The sequence below is a fragment of the Cariama cristata genome, unplaced genomic scaffold (genome assembly GCF_000690535.1).
Source record: "Cariama cristata isolate BGI_N322 unplaced genomic scaffold, ASM69053v1 scaffold20693, whole genome shotgun sequence".
In the NCBI taxonomy this organism is placed as follows: domain Eukaryota; kingdom Metazoa; phylum Chordata; class Aves; order Cariamiformes; family Cariamidae; genus Cariama; species Cariama cristata.
This window is the reverse complement of record NW_009609304.1, coordinates 122,695-142,041: the sequence shown is the minus strand read 5'-3', so window position 1 is coordinate 142,041 and position 19,347 is coordinate 122,695. Positions and strand designations below refer to the sequence as shown.

At 37.2% G+C, this 19,347-nt stretch overlaps 1 protein-coding gene across 1 annotated transcript in view; it reads right to left on the bottom strand.

The window, feature by feature from the left end:
* Positions 1–1,539: 1,539 nt before the first annotated feature.
* The window catches only part of DOCK3 (dedicator of cytokinesis 3), a gene marked incomplete at its 3' end in the record, with an annotated part of 115,692 nt that continues 97,884 nt past the window's right edge, over positions 1,540–19,347 (bottom strand). The window contains exons 22-33 of the mRNA XM_009697506.1: positions 17,311–17,409; positions 15,068–15,162; positions 13,479–13,554; positions 12,445–12,545; positions 12,108–12,166; positions 9,605–9,753; positions 6,906–6,991; positions 5,003–5,029; positions 4,785–4,880; positions 2,965–3,025; positions 2,403–2,496; positions 1,540–1,688 (exon numbers count right to left, since the gene is read on the bottom strand). Of these exons, the coding sequence (XP_009695808.1) occupies positions 1,540–1,688; positions 2,403–2,496; positions 2,965–3,025; positions 4,785–4,880; positions 5,003–5,029; positions 6,906–6,991; positions 9,605–9,753; positions 12,108–12,166; positions 12,445–12,545; positions 13,479–13,554; positions 15,068–15,162; positions 17,311–17,409 (1,092 nt within the window). The remainder of the gene's footprint in view (positions 1,689–2,402; positions 2,497–2,964; positions 3,026–4,784; positions 4,881–5,002; positions 5,030–6,905; positions 6,992–9,604; positions 9,754–12,107; positions 12,167–12,444; positions 12,546–13,478; positions 13,555–15,067; positions 15,163–17,310; positions 17,410–19,347) is intronic.

Genomic DNA, 19,347 nt, shown 5'->3' with positions numbered 1-19,347 from the left:
GGGACCATCTTAGGGTAATGCTGAAAGAAACTATCAGACACAACTTGAGGGAAGCAAGTTTCTTCCGTTCCCTGAGTTGCTCCCTGTTACACACCAAACAGAGCGCTGAAAAGCAGGAGGAGGATTTGGTTTCTCAGCATCTTTCACTTCCACAGTTTGAGTGACATACACACTGCTTAAGTGGATTATTTAGTCATTCAGCTACCATTTATAATAAAGGAGGATTAAAACAAAGTCAAATAACTCCAAAAACATCCAGTAGGGAAAAGACCTCAAGAGGTTAACACTCTATAATCTGTTAGGAGTTTTATAGCAAAATTACATCCGTCAAGTTTTTACTCCCCTTCAGTGCATATATGGATTGCCTGTTCTTGTAAAAAATACAGGCTCACTTGTTTTACATAGTCTCTATATCATCTTTGCCTAGTCAGACAGTACAGTGCTGCAATATTTGTACAAGTCAGTATTTATTTTTTTTTTAAGTGCAGTCTGAAAAACCCTGACAATTTCTGAAACTAAAAAGAGAACCATATGCAGTATTATTACAAAAGAACAATTCTGGGAAAAAAAAAATCTTCTTAATTAATCACTTCTTCATAAATAGGCCATTTTTTCCTACACACAGGAATCTTGACTGCCTTTTGCAGGTTTTGTAGAGAATCTCTCTGCCACATGCAACTTTCTATTATCAGGGCTAGGAAAGAATTATCTGGAATGACAACCCCATATGATCGAAATCACATTTGTATTTAATGCCACTGTCATTGCCATCACAGGCAAAAACAACCCTGAGGCGCACATACAGACGTTATCTTCCAATAATAGAAGCTGTAGGAATTTTTCTAGAGAAGGGAAAAATTTGAAAATATTCCGACAGATGATATCACTTTTAAGTTCATCTCTGAAATGTTCCCAAAACGCCATGACACAAGGGACTATAACACCTAACTCTGCAGTAATTAAAAAAAAAAAATTATTGTAGGAAAAACATACCCCCTATGTGAAATTGAAATGTATTGATTTTTTCTTGTGAATGGATGGAACTGCATTTTAATTGAAAGCCGCTTTAAAATACCAGTCTTAAATCTTTTTTAATAAAGGGACTCGTACAGTGCATTGCCTGCCATTTACTTCTATAGGTTAGAAACAAAACAAGTCCTAAAGCGAGTCATAACACAGCAATTTGCATAGACAACTACAAAATGCAGTCCTGCCCCCCAAAAGCTAAGGAACTGGCATTCATAGAGCTTTCTGCCCTATCAGGTGATCCAAAGTTTGGTTTAAAGGTATAAAAATGTTTTGGTGTTTTTCCTGTTGGCCTACCTAAGCTAGTTCCAAATGTTATGCATAATGAAATACCCATATCCATTTTCTCATCTGTTTTTTCATCCAGAGAGCCAAGAAGCAATTTCTCAAGTTATAAAACCTTTTGATACACATTTACTTCCAGACTACTGAACTGAGGTGATAGGCTTACAAGCCCTAAGGAAGTCAGGAAAAGGGAAGGAAGCTGCTGGAAGAGAGAAGAAGTTGGCATACCTTCCCTTTGTTGAAGTAATGGATAATCTTACGGCACAGACCTTCCTTACGTTGCCACTCTGACTGAGATGGGTAATGCAGGAACTCTCTCAGAGGTCTGTCCTCCCACTGAAGCAACTCACAGTACAAAAGCAAAGTAAATGCAGCCTCTGTTGGAAACGCAAGTATTGAACACTGAATCAATGGCAACAGATAGATACAGCCAATAGGTTAAAAGGTCACTAGAGCTGCTTTTTAAACAGTCTAGAATTCCTGATCTACAATTGGAGAAAAAATCTGAAATCTTAGATGATCATTAAATTATTCAATTACTTAAAATAACAGCACAAAGCTGTTTCCTCTGAACCTGATTTTTAGGTAAAAATCTATCAAGTTTCTTTTTACTAGCTACTTGATTTAAATGCACAGTCAGATATTCAGAGATGTAACTACATTTGGGGCCTGCAGTTGTAAACAGAACTTGGCAAACACATAATTAAGAGTCTATACACTTTCTAAGTGCTCCCTAAATACTACAATGCAAGGAAATATGGCAAATGATAATATAACGGTGGTTTTGTGATTTTAATCTTCCTCTAAATTTGATTCCACTGTTCTGATTTTATTGATCAATTTTCCTCACAGAACACTTTAATGTAAAATTTGGAGTGTAACAGAATAGTCGTATGGTTGCGTGGGCATAGACATACATTTTTTTGACTTGAGGGAATGAGCTGCACCGCAGCTTCTTATCTTCCCAACTGCCATAACTGATTCATACAATTTTTTTCCAAAAGAATGAATCAGATGTTAGCGTATAATATTGGGAGAGTCAAAAACTTTCACCAGGATTTCAAGCAGGCCCCACATGATGTCTTACTAACCTGTATAGTTCTCAGCCTGTAAGTGCATATCACACAGTTTGTGGATATAGCGGATGTACATCTCTTCCTTGTTAATTTCAGATTTATAGAAATTCTGTGAAAGAAGAGACAGAGTTGTTACTGAGACTCTTCCTTCATTCAAGACAATCAAGCAGCATCTGTATATGTATAAAGTTATTGAAAAGAGAGTACATTATTAGTGTAACAGAAAAGTAATAATTCTTCTCACATTCACCCTGATTTAACCAGTAATTTTTTTTTCAAAATAGAGGTAGTCAAAAGCTGAAAGGAAAGGCAAGAGAGGCTGTAGAACCTGTGTCACAGGCATACTCAGGACTCAGCTGGAGAAGGCCCTGAGGAACCTGACCTATTTGGCCCTGCTTTAAGCAGAGAGCTGGACCAGAGACCTCCAGAGGATCCTTGCAATCCCTGTTGTTCTGTTCGGTCATCCCAGTGCTCAGATTCTAAAGCTACACTTGCCTGACACAGATTCCTATCCCAAGCTTTCCCAGTTTCAACAACGTTGCATAGTATGACAAAGAGATAAAGGAAACATCTTTACCATAAGGTTAACAGTGCAGCCAATTTTCTTGTTTTCTGTTTCATCTCCTTTCATACAGTCCCTAAGAAAGCAGAGCAATGTTGAAACGTACATCTGCAAAAAAAGTCCTTTTAAAATAAATTTGAAGCCATCTTATCATCCAGAGTTTCCTTGGATCACAAACAACAGTTATTCATATACTTTGTTTTATAAAGTCCCTCTAAGAAAAATTCCTGTATTATGGCTTAAATGATAGGAGAACTGAGTATCCTGTTACATGTCTGCATCTAAGAACAAGCACCTGAGATGACTGCTACTTAATTTCTTACAAGAATCTGAACACAAATCAGATAATATTGGCCAAAAATAATCTGAACAAAAGATCTACTATAAAAGTGAAAAACTTATTTATCCAGATGTAAATATTTAGTGGTTTCCTAGTCAAAGGATTAGCTTTCATAAATTCAGCTATCCAATGTAGTGTTGGCATGCTGAAAGATATAACCCGAGTAATTTAGACTAGATTAGTAATTTTTCACAGGCAAGTTAAATCACAAAATTTATCTTTAGTTTTGGGAATATTTTACAAATTATTTCTATTCAAGCAGTACGAAAAATTAAAGGCTTCAGAAATTATTAATCTTGACTTGCAAAAGTCACATTCATTTGTGAAAAAGAGACAAGATTTTTAAAGCAGTGACACAGCAAACTCTCTTGAGAGCTACCGTGTCAACTAACTGGCAGCTGGACTCCAAGAGATGCCTGTGTATTTCCAAATTCTGATGCAGTTCGCTGTTCTGGGAATGAAAAAATGTGCTGTGTATTAAAAATCAATTAAAAACTGGTATCTGTTCCGCAATTAAGCATGAAAATGTATATCTGTGTATCAAAGTTGTGTTGACTGCAAATTTAATTAAAAAAAAAATTCAGCTCCCTTGCATTCCCTTTAAATGCATCTCAGATACATGGTCTTGCATAGTTAGCTGTACAGTGGCTGCTGTCAGGAAACAAACACGAGATTGGATCAAACTGGTAAGGATAACAAAAAGGGCAAACTAAAAAGCACAGAAAAGGATTTGGGATTGCAGAATACCCAGCCTAGTCATAGGTTTTCACCTATAATGAGCAGCAGAGGAAGGAAAAATTATTTAAACTCTTGTCAGTAGGCTAAAGATAGAAATATTTGGGGCAGTTCTAGTTTCAAATCGTCTGTCATTCCATAAGAACGACTGGGGGGGTGTGTGTGTGTGTATATATATCAAGGTAAAATATTTTCTTGTCACTGAATCAAAGCTCAGCTGTATTGACACAGTAGTCCTGCAAACTTCAGTCTAAAACTAAACAAAGGATGCCTAATTTATAGTAGAGTTTTGCACACATGAGTCACCAACTGCCATGTCAGACTTTCGTCAGATGAAAAGTTTTCCAACCCTGCATGTCTAGATGAGGCATTCAGCACATCTCAGTTCAGCAAGGCATTTGAGATCATTCTTGCATTTAGCATCTATTTTGCTGAACTAGGTGAGATAATTTCAGTGATACAAGGAATTAATCATTTAGCAACCTGAATAAACCTTAGTACAAAACTATAAATGAAAAGATTTCTTTATCTTTGCTGTTATCAGGAATGAGCATACAAGAATGAGAATTAAGGCTCCAGAGATGAGGACTTAGGATTTTTGCTGAGAACCCAGCAGCAATGAGTTAGGCTTCCTTACATAATACTTGCCATCAGAGAGGTGTGCAGCTTGATAAATAATAAAAATATTCCCTGTAGAAAAGAAATTTGGTACTACCTCTTTACAAACTTCTTAGAATATATTACTTTTGTTGTCAGATACCTATAGTCAAGCAGACGCTCCATGAGACGAGTAACTGATGTAACAAATGAGATTCCAGTCTCCCGCCACGTTTCCTGCTCAATCTTCTCCAGCAAACTGTTTGGAGATGGAAAGACAGCAGATGAGGCTTCCAGGGTAAAATGGTATAGTGCATGCAGACAGCTGCGGACAACTTGGTTTCTCCCTCATAAAACAAATTCATAGAATTACGGTCTTACCTGGGATAAGGCCCAAAGAGCTGGGTTCTACTCCAGGCAGCATGAAGCAAAGACAAGGAAATTACAGAATTGACAGGAGAAGGAAAAATATCTTCACATTGCCATTTAAAATGTATGAAAAAGAGCAATGCTCATGGCAACATTTGATTCCCACATTATTACCTGTAGCTTAAATATTGCTAACAGCAGTCAGAAGTTGCAAGGGAGTCTAAATCTACTGCAAATACCTCTTCTTTGCTCATCCCTACATAAATTTTTGTCTCTAATCACCAACCAACCTTGAATCACAATTTATTTAAACTGTAAATAAAGGCAGTCTGTTCCTGCTCAGCAAACTAGACAATACCGTGAGCATCTCACTGAGATAACTGTGAAGGATGAGAGAAAGCTAGAACGAGAACACTAAAAATCATATTTGAAAAGTGAAAAAAGAAAGAAAATTTACATGCTAGTTTCTTGAAACTGAATCTCTGGTCAAAGAACTTGCCACTTCTGAGCTGGCAAGGGGAAAGAAATTCTGTTGGCTGATGTACACGTCCTCAGAAGGGGCAAATCCTTCTGTACTGGAATGATTTCACGTTTTGGCACTATAATTGAGACAGTAGAATTCAGGGTCAACTGTTTATTTCACACAGCGTTTATTTACTTTGTGGAATTGTGGAACTCTTTCCTCAAAGTTCACATTGTTCTCAGAAAAGTCAGTAGCAAATATAAACTAAAAGGTTGCTGGACTTCCAGGCTGTGTTTCTTGGTGATACATCCAGTCACTATAGTCTAAAAATAAGTAACAAGCTACAGTTCCTGCATTCTTAACATTTTGGGTAACAAATGTCTTCAACTGGAGCAAAGGAAATGCACAATGTTCATCTTGCCACATGAATTAAAAAAAAAAAAAGCATAGATATTTTCTTTCCTTTATCCCTGAAATAGACTTATGTTATCGGTACACATAACGTGCCAGACTTCCCAAGGCTGTATATACACAAATCAAAACTGAATACATTTACATGTTTCCTAAGGATAAGCATACAGGATGGGCAGGCTTATCTGTCTTGAAAATGAATGAATGTGGAATTGTGAATTCAGAAATACAAGTATTGGTTCTAGCCAAACAAAGCTTTATGCCTCAAACTGCTAACGTACTATTGAGGGCCACATAAAATTGTCTGGAATATATGGCTAAAATTCTGCTGATGATCTCTATGGCCACTGGAATATTAAAAGATTTAGGGTTAACTACTCTGGACTCTCAGAGTGCAAAATAAGTCCTTTTGAAATAAACTAGGATCACTGGAAATGAAATTTGGAGTCAGATCAGTAATCAAAGATAACTAAGTAGAAAGTCAGAAGTCTTTTCTTTAAGTTTATCCTAATAAGTATGGATTTTTGATGTGAAAGGGGGTGGAAATACAGTGTCATGATGGACTCTGGAGGAAGCAACTTGCAACTGCTGAGCCAACCAAAACAGGACCTTCAAAAATTGGAAGCAGAAAAGGCAAATGCTGAGGAAAATCACTTCTGCTCTAACAAGGCCTGACTTGGGAGACAGTACACTGTTTCTCTAAACAGTTCTAAGGTCACGATTTCACTTGTTGCTATGTAAAAAGAAAGGCACCAGCTCCTCTAGCACATCAATTTTTGATAGGAGGATGATAACTATTTATCTCTGCAGCCTTATATTAGATTTCACAGGATGAAGACAAAGAATTATTCAGGTTTTCATGTTCTTTTCAGAATTAGAGGGACATATTTCTATTTCACTGAGCCATGTCACAAAAACCTGCCAGAAAGCCCTTTACTGCTTTCCTGAAGATCAGCACGGTAGCTGTGGCTGCACAGATCACTACTTTGACTCTTTCAATGCTCCTGCACAACAGAGTGAGCAGAAACTGGCATAGCTTACAGCAGGCTGAAGAGTTCCCTGTAGTTCTCATCACCTTTTCCTTCGGATACCAGGCTGTCCAGCTTATCGATCAACTCGGCTTCCACCTGGATCAACAAGTGATTGGTTACAAATTAGCTGTTCATGTAGAAGACAACAGTTCCAAACACTAGGAAGACTGGAAGAATATTTTATTTCCCATGCCTTGGGCCTGCCAACTTCTATGTGTGAGTGATTTATTTCTCTGTGGCTCCATTAAATGGACACACTTTTCTCATTTTTCAGTGATATAGGAGGACTAAAACTAAATTATCCTTTTGCTTATCAGGGTCTAAATGAACATCCCAGGGGAGGTAATGCTGCTTCTTCACAGGAATTTCTGAAGCTTATTCTCTTATCAAATAAATCACCCGGACACACTTTCTGTGAACCAGTATATCCGATAAGCTGTATCCTGTACTGTAGCAGAATATCCACGCAGAGAAACTAATTCATGGCATGATCGCCACTGGTCTGCTGTGATGGTTTTGCTGGTAGGTAATTGATTTCCAGTCATCCAGGCATCATTACATTGGAAGATTATTTGTTCATTAAACCCAGTTTTGCCAAGCCTCTTAATGATTATATGACGCATTTGCTTTTCACACTTACATAAAGGACCACAACAGTATCATTGTGTTTCTCTTCCCTTACAAAGGTTTTGAATATGTATTCATTCCACACACCCCCCCAGTCTAATATGTCCTGTTATCGAGTTTGGTATCACATATTCCCATAAAATTGATTCTAGTGCAGAAATTAACGTATCTAACATTAAACAAAACAATGTCATGTAGTCTTGGAAATCCTTGTAGAAAACATACTTTCAGTACTAATGAAGACAGAGTTCCTAAAGGTTGAAACTGTTTGTAGAAATATGGCTTGTTTGCATTTAAAGACAAGCATAGTTTCAATTTCTCCTATGTTTTTCAGCTGCCAAATTGCAAAGGAAGTGAAGATAAGAAGGAAACGCAAATCACCCAGTGGCACACAAATGGCATTGGTGCTCTTGTTGCTGAAATCATTAAAAGGAGACTTGATTTAGTCCATGAATCAGACTGCATTGTTATCCAGTATTGATGAAAAAACAACCTTGTCAAAACACGAGCTACTGAAGAAAATAAAAAAAGGCTTGAAAATTAATTTCCAGGACTTCTGTATTTCCTGACAACCAATTTAGTATTAAAAAAGTAAAGAGAAGCTCAAATTTAAAAAGACCTACCCTTTCTTTGCTTGTGATCTACAATGACTTGACAGAAATCAGTAACGCATCTGTCCAGCTACCTAGCATTATACCGGACAAGTAACTTCCTGGTTCCAGCAGCTAATGTTAATAAAGTTTAATACATCTTGTGCTATTTAACTATTTATTCCATTCTCACTAATACAGATGATCATTCTGTCTTTAATCTTAGAAAGTTACAATATATGCTTCATAAAACAGTGTGGAAATTTGCTCCACAGGTAAATTTAAGAAATATTCTTGCAGCTCTAGTATAGAATACATTAGTGAGTATAAAAATTAAGTGAAGATTATGAGGAGTTCATCTTGATACAGAAAGTATAAACAGGTCCAGAAACTTGAAGCTGACTGTAGGTACTTATAACTGTAAATGCCAGAGCAGGGACTGTTCTATTGTTATGCTAAAACAAGCAAAAAGATGACCATGATCAAATGCTACTATAGTAATAGCAGTAGTAAATAATAATAATGATGATAGTAATAATCAAGGGGGTTGAAGAGGAAGGAAAACATAAGCTCTTGCTAATACTTTTCCACACAGCCTTTAATAGGTCAGGTTATGGAAAAGGTCTGTTATTCTGGAACGATAGATTAGACCTGGCATTTTAATGAGCGTGCGGATAATAATCACATGAATGATGATAATTTAAATAAAAGGATTTAGTACTTCAGAGCATTTATCTGCAGATACTTGCCCCCAGTGTTGCCCCAGACACAGTGACAATGAAGCACTGTCATCTGAAGATCCAGTCCAAACCGATCCTTCATTATTAATACTTTGCACTTCAGGGATCTGTTTTGCAGTGGAAAATTTAAGCAATTCTCTGACCATGACTAGGCAACAAAATGACGAAGACTCCTCTCCCTGTTTTGCAATCAGAGCTCTCAGCATGTGGATACTACAGAACTGCTGTTGGGCATAACCATTCCAGGAGATCTGCTACAATTTCTTTATTAAATACAGTCACAAAGTCTGTTTCAAAGTATGGTATAATTATTTAACTGTAGAATACCACTTTCTAGCTGGAACTTGAAGATGGAGAAGCAATGACCACTGTTTTCACAAATACTGGCTAAATCTGTACATCTCCATTTTTGGTTTTCAGTCTGACCCATTATCTAAGTGAAACCAATGGGAGCAGTGAGACCCTAGCTCTTAGAAAATTCTTTTCTCTTCCTCATCTCTGATGTGATGAGCACATTGCTCCTCTTCTCTATGTTCATGGGAAATATAGCTTGCTGTAAATTGCACTGTTTAAATAATCTTGGGAGTCTTGTACTAGTTTTGAGAATTATGCTTCAAATTTTCTATTTTTATATATTTACATGACATCTTCACAATCAGACACAGATCAACAGATACAAACTCCTTGCTTCCAGCTGGACATTGCAGAGAGACAGAGCAAGAATACTGCAAATGCTTGGGAAATGACTTCACCTGTTTGAAGTTGCCATTCTTCCTCTGCTCCCAGTCCATCATGTCATGGAAGATAGGGATCATGATATTCCGGACTTCTGGTTGTGGAACAAGTGTAACACCAAGAAAGGGGCCAATCATTCCCGGAATAAAGTGAATCTTATGCTCACCTGTACAACACAAAGCAACTGTAATTAAATAAAAGCCTTTGTTACCTGTCACTGAGAAAATAGGGAACCCCTGCAATAATGACATATACAAAGCAGTAGGTGTAAACATCTGAAAAGCAAACACATTCTTTTCCTGAAAGGACTGGAAAAACAATATTTGCTTTGCACCATTCCTTACAAAGTCTCTAAGAGCATTTTTAATTTCACTGTGAAAGCCTTCAGCAAAAATTGTCAGTGCATTTTACTTGCAAAGGAATCCAAATTGACAAAAATAACCAAACTAAAACGTACTAACTAGGGGGAAAAGAGGCCACAGATACTTCTAACTTATGAAGAAAAAGATTTTGAAAGGGCTGGTGAGAACAATGGTATTTAATAGAACATATTTAGATTTCAAAGAATTACAGAGCTCTTCATCCTCAGTGCTATGGAAGTCTCAATTTCATAACTGACCTTGACTTAGGACCAAATTGCATTGCTTCTCAGCAACACAAACCCAAGGCATTTTGCTAACAATCTCTTCTGTGGCATGCTTACTGTGCAGTCCCCCAGAATAAATCCAAAATAGCCATATTTGGAACAACATTCAGTAAATATCTCTATCTACATATTTAAAATGGGCTTCTCACTTCTCATTTGAATTTGTCTAGCATAATTTTCTGGTTATTTGATCTCTGTTATATTGGAGAGCCTTCTATTCTCCACACAAATGCTTAGAAACTGTGATCAAGTCATGTTGTTAAGTATCATCTTAGTTGTGCAAGACAGGTCAGGCTTATTCAGTATTTTATAATAAGGCACTTTCTTTTTTAGTCATCTTCCTGACTGTTCTCTGAACTCTGTCCAACTTGTCTTTGGTTTGGTTGGTTTTGCTTTTTTTTTTTTTAGCTGTAGAAAGCAGCACCAGGCAAACTATTCTAGGATCAAGTGCGCTTATGGAAAAAAATGTGGCAGTAATATCATCCCTCTTCTCTTACTCAAGATTCTTACATATTTTCTCAAAGATTATGGCATGTTTCTTACTCATGGCATTTTACAGGTAGCTCCCATTCAGCTGATTAGGAGCATGACACATTTGTAGTCTTTATTTTCTTGAATAGCGCTCCTACTTATATTCCTCCAAATAAAACATTCGTGTTTGGCTTTTTGAATATATTGCTCGTGGTCACATTATCAAGTTACGCAGTCTGATTTCTATCATTCCTTTGCCCTTTTAATGATTTCCTGTTCCCAGAACCTTGTATTATTTGTGATCACTATCAGCAAACATTTTTTGTATTTTCCTCTACAACAGTATATCCTTCCTTTGCTCTCAAACATTTCCATAGGTATTCATTTGTGGTCTCTGATGGAGACGGGATACTGGCCTAGCTGGACTTGCTCTGATGCAGTACAGATGTTATTTGGCTCTTCTGTTAATAAAATCCTGAATTACCTAAACCCAAGACTGCTGCAATGTACTTCTAAAAGCGCAAATCCTAGATGAAAAATCTCCATTTACCTTTTGAGACCTGTGTCGAGAAGTATTTTTCCCCATGTTGTAACATGCTTAATTTCTTTATCAAAATATATAGGAAAAGGTCAAATGAATTGCAGAGGTTGAAATTTTATCACTAACATTGCGTTATTGTGGACAGGGCTTTTGTGGGCTTTCTGTTTTGGTTTTTAATTTTTTTTTTTCTTTTTAAAGTAGTAATGTAGCATTTGTTATGCATACTAGATACCTGAAGACACCAAAAAAGCAGCTTTAGTGTATGTCACTTTATTATCAAACGCACATAGCTATGGTTTAGTGGTGAACTTGGCAGTGTTAGATTTACGGTTGGACTTGATGGTCTTAAGGGTCTTTCCAACCTAAATGATTCTATGATTCTACAGTTTTGAATCATGACAACTTTGGCTTTTGAATCATCTACAAAATTATAAAGTTGGTTATAGCTGTGAAAATTTAGATATCTGCTTTACAGCCACGGATCAGACAAAAGTCAGAGAGTATCAGTATAACTCCATATGAACCTGACTAAAGCACAGTTGAAGGGATTACAAAAAGCTGATTTTATATTTGCAAATACATAGAAACTGTCACTGATGTGTCAAAACAACCAATACTTGCCTCTCTCACATTTGAGAAGAAAACATTCAAATTCATAGGAATGTATTATTTCTAATGAAAAAGCATGATGAGATAGTGCAGAAGAGAGTTTTTGGTGGGAGAAGTGCTTCCTGGTTTTACAAGTCTTAAGAGAAACTAAGTATTCTATGATGCTACAAAAAGTAGGGGAAAAAAAAAATTCCAATCGAAATCCAGGGTTACTTTGGCTTTGGTTGTTAGGACAGAGAAGGAAGAGACATACCCAGGTTCTGCCACATGCTGAAGAGCTCATATGCCATCATCACTCTCATATCACCGTATCTAAAAGAGAGGAGATAGACAACTACCTAATGGAGCAAAAACTGGTAAGGCAGTGATATTAAAAAAAAAAATAAATCAAATTCACATTTAAGTCAACATAAGATTATCAACTTGACAAATCCCTGAACACTGTATTAGGAGATCTACTTATTTAGGAGATCTACTTATTTCCTAAGCATTTCCACATCCCAAGTTTCACAATAAATCATAAGCACTTGTGGTAGAAAAAGTCTCATCTTTGAGGTGGCACAAAAAGGGAACCCAACAAAACATCTTACTTATCCAGAATCTTCTTCCTCTTAGCTGGTGTGGCACTTTCTAGTTGAAGACTTGGCTGGTTTATAAACAAAACTGCCAGGCTGAAATAAGAGTTCCATACCTGTGAAACAGGAAGGAAGTTTTATAACATTACACTCCAAGGAGTAAGTTTTAAACAAGTGTAGGAAGACATAGGCTCCTTTATATGTAGAATCAGACTGTTCCTTTTTGTAATCAAGACATAACTTAATCAATATGTATCTTAACTATTGAGATACTAAACTCTTAAGGATACCAATGGGTTGTTTAAAACCTGGTAGGAACTAAAATTAAAAACCCCAACAAGGTAATGCCACTGGGCTTCTCTGTTAGCACTAGAGTTCAAAAATGAATAAACTGGGTGACTTAGTGAAGTTTTAAATTGTGGGTTTTTTTTTTCTGTAGGCTAAGCAGATTTTATCCCTCAAAAATCCCCAGAGATTACATTATGTCATGAATGAGAGCCCTATAATTTAGTCTGTTTTCCCAAAGAAATGAGGCTTTTGCCATCATGCTGTGTGTACTTGTGCCTAGGTACATGTCTGGCAGCTTTTCCTTAGTAACACTGAACTTGTTGCTCATTTTCAACAGCATCAGACATAGGGAAAACACTCTCTAAGATACTCCGTTCCTCCAAGTTTTAGGTCAACAGCCAGAAAAAGAGACCTCTGGGAGAGGAAGATAATGAATGCCACAACTTCAGGAAAAGTTTACATTTTATTAGCCATGAATGTGTAAGATGGCATGCTTCACTAGCTCCACTGCTTATGAAGATACTTGTTTCCTTTACGAGGGGCTCAATTTTCTTGATTTGATCTCATAATGTATCTGTTCTACTTCCCCTCAATTCCACAGCAGATTCAAATTCCTGTCTTTTATCAGTTCGGTCATCTTCCTCACAGATACTCAAATAAGTGCTGCAAATATAATCAGCTAATGTAGAGAATAGCTCTTGTTCCTTTGTTACTGCTAGCTTCTAAAGATGTCACAACATTTTTTGAGTATCAATTCTTACTTTAAAATCAAAGTCCGTTTCCGTGAAATTCTTATGCAGTGCAGAAGACAGGTACTGAACGGTTGTAACTATGATACTGCAGTCAAAAACAAAAACAACAAAAAAAGAACATTCGAATCTGGAGCATAACATATTACAGTGGTTTGTGGTACTGATTTTACTATACATACAAAGACAGGCATTCTTCATGAAATCACTGCTAGATTCACATAGAAGTCACCTATCTTTCTATACTTTCATAAACAATTTGTACTAAGTGATACAAGATTAAGAATTTTCACCATTCTTGTAACTTTTGGAATTCACACAGGAGCATGTAAAATCCTACCTATTTTGCATGGCTAGGCCATATTACCTCAAGTGAAATGAAAGAATACACCTGTCTTCCTTCTATTTTAAGCAGAAAGATTCCACCCCGCCCCCCGCCCCGAGAAGACCAACTCAGAAAGTTTGAGGTATTTTTGTTCTTGGCTATACAATGGCCCTTTATCTGGCTCACACTTCAACTCAAGATATTTGTGTGTATTTGGTCAATTCTGGATTCCCTGGTATTTTTTTGTAGGTGACTAAATACACCTTAGTGAAAGGCAATCAAGGTATTGGATAAATTCAGGAATTAATAAATTGACATGCAAGCAGTACGTCCAGTAACGCTGCTAAACGTACCTATCAGTCTAAAGGTTTATGGCAAAATTATGCCAAAGGGAACTAGGTAACTACTCTTTCATGTCAATTTTTCTTTTCTTACAGAACTCCGTTTAATCTTTGCGCTTGAAATACTGAAATCCCCTTCTTTCACTTTTCATTAGCACGGGGAACTCACAGAGCATAGAGCTCAGCTGAGCAGTCAATCTTTACGAAAACTTCCATGGTGCCTTTTTGTAATGGAAACCCCTCTAGCTGTCAGTTAGTCAGTGGTAATTCTATAGCTAGTTTATCTAAAGAAACTAGTAAATAATTCCAGCCACCCTGTGCCCATCACACCGCTGCCATTCCAAACAGCATAGTACGTAATCTGTCAGAAGCAAGAAAATTAGATAAAATTGAGCATTAAAATGGTAGATGACAACTTAATTGAGAAATAACTCTGTATGTAATGCACTTGGTGTCATCGCTAAGGTCTGCTCCTCCTTTTCTAAAATAACTGAGTCCTCCTCCTAGGCAGGCTAAGGAGTGATGTTTATGAGAAGAGACAGGCATTTAATGTAGTAATTTACTGAGAACAGGAGTTGAGAGGCCTGCCTGTTCCTACCACTTGGTGTGGGTAGCTGTTCCTTGCCATGTGTTATGGTAGCTGCTGTGCCACTCTCACCCTCAATGCAACTTCTTCAGCTTTAGGTTTAAACTTTTAACTCTTTGATACCTGTGCATACTGGTAGAATTTAAGAAACAGAAGGAATACAGAAGTCCCAGTTTGGTCCAGAGTGTAAAAATAACTGCAGAATGAGGATGAGCTCTCCAGAATTCCTGTCTTCATCACTACATCTCAGTCTGATGAAACACACTGCATCACAGGTTTTAACTGCCCAGGTGAGAAGAAAAAATTCCGATCTAGAATGTCAACAGTTTATACCTGCTTCTCTACTTACTTGCTGGTAAGCAACCTCATCACCATCCAGTCCCGAGGAAAGACACTCATTTTCATCAGGTTCCGAAATACACAGAAAATCTTGAGGAGGAACTCCTATCACATAGGGAAAAAAGTTAAAAAAATCACCAGCAGCTGCAGATTAATCTATTTTCTTAATTATAAGGAAGACAGTTAAGTTCCACTTCAGTTTTGTGTTACTAGGCTATTCACCTGAAAACATGGAAACAACTTATATTGGGATATGGCTATATTCATTTTGTATGCATCTAATATGTACTAAACAAGCTGCAGCTGTCTTTTAAATCTTAACTTCTATGGTGAGATAAAAAACTTCCTTATGTGCGTAACTGTATATGATTTCTCATGTTATCATCCAGCATTCCAGTGTCAATTTGCAGCTATCTTCAAATATACTGGAATAATAATTTATTTATGCATTCATTCAATTAATGTATCTGTCCAAATTTCTTTGCACTTATGCCACAAATCTGACAAAAAAACCACACACCCAAACCCAATAAAACTCCTACGTACGCTTTTTAAAACAGTAACAGAAAACCTAATTTCTGGCAATATGCAGCAGAAAAGATCTCTTAAACACACAGCTCAGTATCTGCTTTCGAAAAAAATCCCCAAACCTGAGGACATTTCTGGTTTTTGACTACCTGCATCTTTATGTCTATAAAGAACAACAGCGAGGATAAAACATGCCAAGTTGTTGGCCTTGCAAACCATGATTTTGTTTTGTTTGTCTTCTACACAAAAGCAAGACAGCACAGAAAGTGACAGTGCAAGGTTTCTTCAAAACTGTCCTACCATTATGCCTTAACTGGGGAGGGAGGAGATGAATAGCTTGGTGTAACTGAGCTAAGAGTAAAGCATCAGGAGCTCCTTGACTTTTGGCTTATTTTGGCCTCGATGTAACAGTGGTAAGTGAACACAACGCCTTTCCATGCAAGAAAAAGTATTGGAAATATTATTCCAGCAATATTTGAAGGAAAAAAGTAGTAATATATTTTATTAGATCAACTAATAGTTGGGAAAGAAGTTGGGTATAAAATCTTCAGCCTCTGTGATAACCTCAGGATATGTTCCAGGAGTATCAGAGATAGAACAGTGTTTGTTCTTATGGGTGTAAAGACAAATTTCAGTTCAATGACAAACCTTTTCACTGGTCTGACATAAGAACTACAGTTTAGATCGTTTTTAAAAGTATCTATTAAAAATGAATATGAATTAATTTACCAAATCATTTTCCTATGAGTAATTCGAAAGTTACCAGGAAGGTAGTAATCTCAGATAACTATCAACCTGAGATACACTGAACCCTGCAACCTAAAGGTAAGAATTGTATCATTCCAAATTTATCTCCATGATTTATTCAGCCTCTCTATATGCACATGAAATATTTAGAAGCTGAAAGCCTATTCAGAGAGGACTTCTCACTGTTTCTCAATTTCATTTGTTAAGGTAACATAAATTCCTGCCACAGTGCATTCTTCTTCTTGTCCATATTTTACTGAGTGTCACGCTAATCAAAAGCATTTTATGTAAAATCTTGTCTTTATGAAATTATTCTGCCTTCGAAATAGACTGTTGTCAGAGAGACTCCTCTTTCCTATGGAAGCGGAGATAAAAAGTTAGTTTCTGCTGTTGCGAGATGTGCCATTTCAAAATGTCAGTGGCAAAAAAGCCACCAGAGAGGTCTGTACCCCTCACCAGCCCTTTCTGTTCATGAAGAGCCATAGTTTTAAGTTAATGTTCACAAATTTGGGAAGCATGCAGCAAGTGGAGTAGTAAGGTTACTGCTTTTCCAAAAAAGATTTCATCGCTAGAGACATTTGTATCCCCAAAAAGGCTTGAAATTCTCTTTTCACATAAAATCAACACCCTTTGTAAGTAAGCTGCAATGCTTATTGAACATCTAGTAAAATGCTATAGAACTGACTCTACATTCACAGGATTAAAAAGAACCCTGTTCCTATGAGTCCTATATGGTACAATGACGATATCCTTTTATGTTTAATAACATCTATCTCGGGACTCTATTTGCTGTTATAAAAATAATTCAGTGCCCTGTGGTCTTAAATGTTTTTGTAACACAACACTAAGTGAAAGGAAGGTCTATGAGTAGAGTGCCAGTGAATGGGGAAGATGAGCAGAGCAAGTAATGCTGGAGGGATTCCCCTCTGCTCTCCCATTCTGAGTGAATCACCCTACAAACATGACGTTCTGTTGTACCTTTAGTTCATCCTTGCTTTGGAAGTTATCCAGTAAGTGCTGAAAATGAGTGTCTGACATCTGACGAAGCAAAGATAAAAGGCAGGAGACGTATTCTCCCTGTTGACCAAATGAGAAACTATTTCATTCAGACAATCTGCAGTTTCATAAATACAAAACTCAACCCGGGGTAAGGTGTAAAGGGAGGGGTCTGAAATGGCCCCAATGCCTATGAGAGGAAAGCTGACATGCACAGAGATTAAAAATACTGCATGTTAACAGTTCCTGAATTGCTGTTAATACATAGGAATACACCTCTTAGAGGCTCCTCCACAGATGCCAGTTTTAAAGGTCTTTTAACCAATGTTGTAGTCTAAACAAAAATCATTTAAAACAATTAATACAGACATTCATGAATTGCCCTCCAAGCATGCAGTTTTTGACAATCACCTTTTTCAGTTACTTAGTATACTATGTCTATCAAAGGTGTGACTGCAGCTCATGCCGACATACCAGGAATTATTTAAACTAATTGGCTCAGATTCTTGAAACAGTCTAGCGATGACAGCATGGGATCAGTATGGGCTACAAAAGGTGTCTGGAATGTAAATATTTGCCTTATTAGCGTTCACCAAGTTCTGTGTGATATAGTTTGGGTAAGCCTACATGAGCTACAGTTACATTTCTGGCCTGCAAAGCAGATGCACCCTAACCAGTTACCACAGTATCCCAAAGTGATTTCCAAAGATGAGCTCCCCCATTTTACATATCTGAAATCAAAGCACAGAGAAGTTAAGCAATCTGTCCAAGATAACAAGCAAGGCAGTGCCAAGAACGTAAGGACTATGTCTTTTGACTGCCAATCCTTTGCACAACGCTATTTTTTTCTGCAACAATAAGCAATTAATTTGGAAAATATACAAACTACTTTCTAAGCAGTATCTAGTAAGATTCCACATATAACTGTGCTGTGAAATATAAATTCAGGAACAAATACAAGGGAATTTTATACTTGGGACTGTCCATTCCATGTTAATTTTTTTTCTAATTGGCTCAAGCATCTACCCAGAAGCTTTGACATAGACTGTTCCAGTAAACTTTACAGGGCTGAACCTCATTAGGAAAAAAGGTGTGCTCTTATGTGTGAGGTGGCACGTCATACGTAACAGTAAGTCAAATGGTAGGAGTAAAAGGAAATCAAGATGTTACTGGACATTTGCAAGCTAGCGCCTTCTTATTTTATACCAAAGAACATGTCCAAAAACTACTAAATGCCTTGTTCTTCATCAGGATTCTACCATTTGTTACTTTATCTGCGTTAATATGGAAAGATAACAACCTTTTCTCTTGTATGAGAAGCGTACCTTGGTGTACATCTGCCCCCAACAATACCTCTGAGGTTTCAGCCATTTGATAAAAAAGCAAGTCTAAAAAAAGGGATGTTCTGAACAACAGCTTAACATCATACATTGTGCAAAAGATGCATTAGAGACTGACAAGCAAAAATAGACTGAAATAGGCTAGAACAGAAAAGGGCAACAAATCCAGAAAAGAAGAAAGCTGAACAGCAGAATTCTACTCTTCTCCTCTTCCACTGCATGTCAAAGAAAAATTTCTTCCCCTAGGCTTATACTGGCAGTCTGGAGAAAGTGATGGCTTTTCCCTCTTCTCCCACCAAATTCAACATCTCACTTGACTTAGGATCTGTTAATTTCTTTTTCAAAAGTATGTTGTGTTTCATTTGCATGAAATAATCAGTGAACCTGGACAGCAGCTCTCCAAGGCGTTAAGTAAAGGGACTTGTCCACTGAGCACTATGGTATTCTCAGGTTTAGGAATCGGAGCCTGGTACTCACATAGCCCCTGGGGATACCTGTTTAGGGGTGAAGCTCTAGGCAGCCACTCAGCTAGCATATGTCTCAAGTTCTAAACAATAGCTCTCAATCACAGCTGCAAAGGCAAACAAGAAAATAACCTGGAAATCCACAAAAATTTGCTGAGCTCCACTGCTTCCTGCAGACCTCACTACTGCACAGAGGAAGGAATGGATTTGTGGCT